The 6,483-nt window shown below is 35.8% G+C and overlaps 1 protein-coding gene across 3 annotated transcripts in view; it reads right to left on the reverse strand.

Annotated features, from left to right (window-relative positions):
- Window positions 1-3,360: 3,360 nt before the first annotated feature.
- The window catches only part of grb14 (growth factor receptor-bound protein 14), a 22,263-nt gene continuing 19,140 nt past the window's right edge, over window positions 3,361-6,483 (reverse strand). For all 3 annotated transcript variants that reach the window (XM_005723419.1, XM_005723421.1, XM_005723420.1), the window contains 5 exons: window positions 6,035-6,151; window positions 5,654-5,723; window positions 5,492-5,579; window positions 5,163-5,256; window positions 3,361-4,615 (listed from right to left, as the gene is read on the reverse strand). In XM_005723419.1, the coding sequence (XP_005723476.1) occupies window positions 4,469-4,615; window positions 5,163-5,256; window positions 5,492-5,579; window positions 5,654-5,723; window positions 6,035-6,151 (516 nt within the window). In that variant the 3' untranslated portion in view covers window positions 3,361-4,468. The remainder of the gene's footprint in view (window positions 4,616-5,162; window positions 5,257-5,491; window positions 5,580-5,653; window positions 5,724-6,034; window positions 6,152-6,483) is intronic.

Below are 6,483 nucleotides of genomic sequence, written 5' to 3' on the forward strand. Positions count from 1 at the left end.
GATGTGGCCTCTATAGGACTCCCTCAGAGCAAAGCCAGTCCTCCCATGTTAATTTCTCAAGGTCAAGAAGAACCTCTGCAATGTTTCAGCTTTGAAGGTGGACTGCATATACAATAACAGGAACCCTGCTGTATAGGAAAACAACAACAACAACAAAATGATTCAATACCACTATGTTCTTGTTTTTAAAGATCAAAAAGGCCACATTCAGAGGCGTTTCAGGCCTAAAAAGAAAGAAAAAACAGATTTGTCTGCTGAATGCAAGTTCATATAGGATTTGGTGCTAAATGAAACTTCTGGCTTTGACATAATAAAAGTGGTAACTTTAGTGTGCCGCAACATCTCTGTTCCTTTATGAAGAAGCATTAATATGACAATTTACCACACTGTTATTTTTCAGGAACAGAGCAATACACTGTCTATGTATAACTGGGCTACTTTACATTGTAATAAGGCAACACAATTCAACACATTAAAGCACACTGTGTTCCCTTATGTATTTAAAAATAGGGCTTAGGAAAAAGCTACATAGTATGTGTCCCGCCTTTTGAGATTTAATGACTATCCTGTGACTCCACAGAGAATTACTGCCAGTAATTGATTATTAAAACTTGAAATTGCCAACCACATCCATTATTTGACAAGTGCATTTGTTATCCTTGTAATTAACAAAGCTTGGCACTTACCGTTTGCCAGTTCCAAGACCCCCAGAAAAATATATCAGAGGTTAGAAAGGCTACTTATAGAGCAAGCACTGTCTGAGCAATTATCTGAGACATAATACATTACCAAAGATGCTCAATACACCAAGAAATTGCGCCTCACACCACGGCACAAACCACGCTGTCAAATCTCACAGTCTGTAAGTATAGAAGATGCAAACTGGTATAGCAGCTACTGATTAACAACAAATTTATTCCCATTGTTGTTGCTGTGTTAATGTATACATTTAACAACCCACAAATTATAACTTATAAGTCTTATTAGTCTTAATTACTTGTTTTTTTTTTTGTTTTTTTTAAATTAATTATCCAATGTTTGAGTCCAATGTTTGTTTTGTGAAATCATAATTCTAAACAAGAAATAAACAAAATACTGAATGACCTTTCAGACATACAAAGAACAAATACCATCTTAACAACTAATAATAAGTTAATAGAATTTAATCTAAAGCTGGTTACTATTTAAAACCATCTACATGAGCCAGTCTGCATACTCTCTAATAAACATATATAGCTTTATAGTTACCAGTCCTATCTTTTTGCATGACCCCAACAGCTTCTGATTTTATTTAAAATGACAATTATTTTATTTATTTTTACTAAGAATAATTTTCCTCTTCACAACATTAACATACAGAAAGAGCAAAAACACTAGAGACCAAATAACACTCAGTCTAAATATTGTAAATTATTCAATATAAGTAAAACAAGGAGTCCAGCATATTTTAATATGTATTTTACCCTGTATCTGTAATAATGCCATATATTTCATAGTTTTTCTTTCAAACTGACCCATAATTATTGCTGCTTAAGTCCACTGTAGCCACCATAGTGCTTCTGGATTTGCTTCTAGCTTTAGATATTTATGATGGGAATTCCTTTTGCAAAAGAACAGTTAAAGCCTCTAACTGTTACGCATCCCTGAAACAAAACTATTTTCATTTCGTTATAGACTCTGCCTGGACTCAAAACCAAGCTGAGATAATGCCCTTTTGTTGATCAAGAGCAAAGCAAACAGCAAGGTCTTCATTTCATTGGAGATAATCAGTAACTGGCTGAAATCAGATAATTGAATCCAGACTTGGGGAATGCAACATGAGGGTCATTTAAGAACAGAGCAAAGTTGACAGTTCTCAAGTACAAAACCTGAAGTCATAAGAGTAAAAGTGCACGCAGGAGTAAATTCAGTGCAGTAGCATGAAGTGTTAGGAACACTGGTGGTTGTCCATGAGGGCCAAGACATGGCAGAGAGGTTTTCTTTACTGGGAGAGATGGTGTATCCACAGGCCGTTTGGGCAGGATAGAGGAGGATGAATTCATTAAAGGAAGCGCAGTCTCTCCCAGCTGCCATCTCTCCCCCTCCAGCCAGACTCCGATCAATGGCAGGAATACATCCAAAACAACATTTAGCACAAGACCTCGGAAGCAGGGGTGCATTTAAGACTTCTCTGTGTGCACTCATCTCCCTTGGATGTGCGCACTGTTTCAAAATGTGCTACTGAAGTAGAACAGGGGAGGTATGGGGGCAATGTGTTTGTATCACAACAGAGAAGATTGTTTAACACAGATGCTTCAAGACAATTTTGTTCTGTTTCATTTACTGCACAGCCGTCGCGATCCCTTATCCTTTGCTAAATTTTTCTAATTCTATTAATCCTTTAAAGTCAATTGTAGGTGACATAATTACCTCAAATACATTACTTGAAACTGATATTAATTCACTAACCACTGGTGTATAAAGGCAGTCAGTGGCATCCAGTCAGTGTAAAATTCATTGAATTATTGCAATATATATCAACATTTCGATATTTCTTCATGCATTTTAGCATTATTAGCAGATTAATGCAATAACAGTTAATGATATTCAATAATTAAAGTGTCTTACTTCTATGTCTTAAGCAACTTTAATTTTACACAACCCCAAATAGCATCTTTATCACAAACTGTATATGTATTATGCAACTAGGATTGCACCTGACCTATTATTTCAAACATAAACTTCCACAAGCAAAAGTAAAATGCTTCTAGTACCATCTAGTGGTTGTAAAAATCAGCCAGTGCTGTTGAGAGAAAATAAATTACATATATATATATATTGCCCCAAAAGTTCAATAATTAATTCCAGACAGTATTAGCCTGATGAGAGCCATATGCAGACTATACAGTGTGGCTAAATTTAACTCTGAGCTGGATTCCATTAGAAAATCACGATGTACGTTGGCACAATAAAAATCTTTCTGACCAGAGCAGCACCCCTCTGTGTGCTGATGAGTCGGCTCAGGAGGAATCTTATACTTTGCTCAAGTTTAACTGCATTTATATGATAACCCTGTATGCCCTATATTACTCAAAAAGACAATAATATATTGTTCCAGTGTACTGTCATATGTTACTGCTATTTAAAGAAAGGGTGAGTTTGTTAGCATAGTGGTTCCTGCACACAATACCAGATCTTATCTTTACAGGTATATGCATAGCCAGCAATAAAAATTATGTACAGACCATGTATAAACATTAAGTGAATTTCTAAGCATCAATTCGACCTACTTTATGGTGCTTTAACAAGCCATGTGTTTGCCTTGCAGCCTGTTGTTAAAACAACCAAAACAATCATACAAAAATCACACCTTACAACAGACAGGTTTATATGAGTTTATTTACAAAACTGCATTTCAATGCACTGTTGTCCAGCTACTGTGATTTAAAATACCTTGTTCTTACATTGTTGCTGTTACAAAAAAAAAAGATTGTATGAAGCTGAATGTCAATGTTAGAAGGACTAACATCATTTAAAAAAAAAAAAAGTATCTGACACCGTATATCCACAGATGTGGCTATAACGTCAAAACATACAATCAGCCCAGGTGTTGCAAATTGTCTGCCTGAATCTCGGGAAATTACAAAACCTAAATTTCAATTTACAGTGAATTCAAATATCAGTCATTTCTGATTACATGTAAAGAAAAAAAATCTTTAGCATTTATTTCATTGCTCTTACTTCAGGGGAACTTTTTCACTGATTCCATGGATACAAACGGTTCACTTAATCATAACTATATCTATATAGTTTATGCAGTGCACAATGCAAAGTCAGTGAGGTTGGAACCTCTTCACCGGGGCATTACAGCTCTTTGCCAATCCCTTGTAAGGCATGCGCAGTGAAACTTGCTCAGAGGTAATTTTATCACTTCAAATTAAAAAAAGAAACAAACAAAAAAAATGAGTAACTTTCTTAAAAAATACGAATACCTATCAAAAAAAATAGCTTAGTATAATAATAGCTTAGTTGTTCCCAGACTTGACAGTGTAGAGCCATCTACAGGTTTCCACAAGCATGTCCTTGTAGGGATTCAGTCATCATTTACTTTTAACAGACCGTAAATGTCACATATTTACAGCACTTTTGCTCTATACATACTGCAGCACACGTTCTGCTGGATTATTTTCAATGAACACTCAAATTCCTGCTGCTGTATCTCAACTACTACCACCACATACTTACACCAATACATTAACGGGCCAAAATGTAATCCACATGATCTTCAGCACCAGTAGTTATTTATTTTATTGTGAAATTCACCTTTTTCTGAATAAGAAAAAATAAGGTTGAGTCATGTACCACATTATGAAAACAACTATTTATCTTCTTTTTTTTTTTCCAAGGCACAAAAACACCATTGTGTTTCTCCAGAAGAACCAGGAATTAAGGTGCATGTGGGACCTCAGCTGTCTTTTGGGTCCCTTGTTCACAGGGTTATCCGAGCACAGTGATGTCTGAGCTTGCATGGAAGCACCCCACGGTTTAGCTGGTAAAAATCCACCAACTGGATCAAGTCAGTGAACCGTGTTTGACCATCATCAAGACTGTAAAACAACTCTCCTTCATCGTCCACCTACAATGAAGCATACACACAGACATATACAAATCCATGTAGAAATGAATGACACACAAAAAACAGGTGACTTGGTGCAAATGAGTTTAAATATTTCAGGTAATTTTTCAGAGATTAATGAAAAACATGCAAAAATACTATGTACTATGCAAAAGTTATAGGTAATTCAGTTGTTCCAGGTATAATCAGGTGTCTAATCTGATCAGTCCAAAATATATTCTACTGTGCATCTACAGAGGATGCTAGTTGTTAATGTCCAGGAAAACACCGAGACAGCCTGACTCATCAGAAGAACTGTGGCAAGTTTTTGAGGATGCTTAAAATAACCCACGTGCCGAGTACTTTGAAACGGCTGTAAGTTTACCAAGGTACACTGCGTTTCGAATGCAAATATATTCAATACAGTTATCTCCTTTCTGTTGTATGAAGGTCATGAATGAATAAAGGGAAAAATACTTTAGGGGTTCTTTTTTTGTAATCAAGAACCACTTCATTTTTGAACCTAAAACCTTTGCACAGTAATTTTCAAATGGTTAATTATACTCACTGGTAATATTTGAAAATGTTTAATTTTTTGCATATAGCACAGTGAAAGTACAAATGTCTTAGGGTTGCTCTGGCTGTCCCTCAGAAGAAACACTCTGAAACAAAGAGAATAAAAAGTATAGCAGTCATTATAAAGACTTACCAACATTAAACGGACAGAGTGAACTGCCTCATATGGTAAATTACATCACATTAGAGAATATTGTGTTGCTTTGCTTTAGTGCAAACATGCTCATGTTGATGAAAAAATTATACATATATATATATCTGCAAATCAAATTTAATGTCTTAAATGAGCCAAAGCACAAATAGAAGTATATAACTGTTTACCCATCAATAAGACCCTGTTGAGCAATTAGACGGTGAGACTCTTCACGAGACAGTTTGCCATGAAACCACGGCTGAGCCACGTGGATAGCTGAAGCAGAGATGCTACGTCAGAAAATATCTTTCAGTTGTACATTAAAAAAGTGAAATTGATGCTTCACACACCTATGTTTAGCACAGAGCTCTGGGCTGTGGAAGGGCTCCCATGACCACTCAAGCGGTGGCAGCTTTTCCTCTGTGGGCGAAGAGAATTACAACTAATATATGAGTGAAAATAATGTTAATACATAGTTAATTTATGATGTTTCATTTTGCATAACATTCTAGCTCATTTGCAAGTTACTTGAGGCATTAAGATTTTCTCACGCTTGACAGTCGCATTTACTTTTGGGAAATATTATCAAATTTAACATATTATTTGAATATATTCAATGAATAAAACAACAGAAAGATGTTTAAACTAAAGTGAAGCATTATTAGTTATTAGCCTAAATTTTATGCTTTCTTTCTGTTAATAGAACCAGATTAAGAGACATTAAGACTTACCCTCCACGACAAGCCTTCCTCTACAGCTACTGAGAGCACCTCGGATGGGTTCTCGATCACCCGACTCTTTTGGCCAGAAAAGTCCATAGCCACCAGAGAGTTCTCTGATATGCTTCTCTGAAATGGCACAGTTTGCACTGATGTGTATTTTAAAAATATTAATAGATTTTTTCAGGACTTTTCGCACACCTGTATATGTGGTCATATAAAACTAAATTCAAGTCACGTGATGTGTAATTCAAAATACCCCAAATTCTTGCTATTATTTTGGTTCACTCTCTATTTTGTACTATGAAAAGGGAGTAGATTTACTTCTGCTGCCTTGTGGTATTGCATTGCCATCTAGTGTTTGAGTAACATGACTCCATCTTCATATTTTCTAGATGATTCCAGACACACACACACACACACACACACACACACACACACACACACACACACACACACAC

This window comes from Pundamilia nyererei, unplaced genomic scaffold (genome assembly GCF_000239375.1).
Source record: "Pundamilia nyererei isolate P.nyererei 1_Seehausen unplaced genomic scaffold, PunNye1.0 scaffold00009, whole genome shotgun sequence".
In the NCBI taxonomy this organism is placed as follows: domain Eukaryota; kingdom Metazoa; phylum Chordata; class Actinopteri; order Cichliformes; family Cichlidae; genus Pundamilia; species Pundamilia nyererei.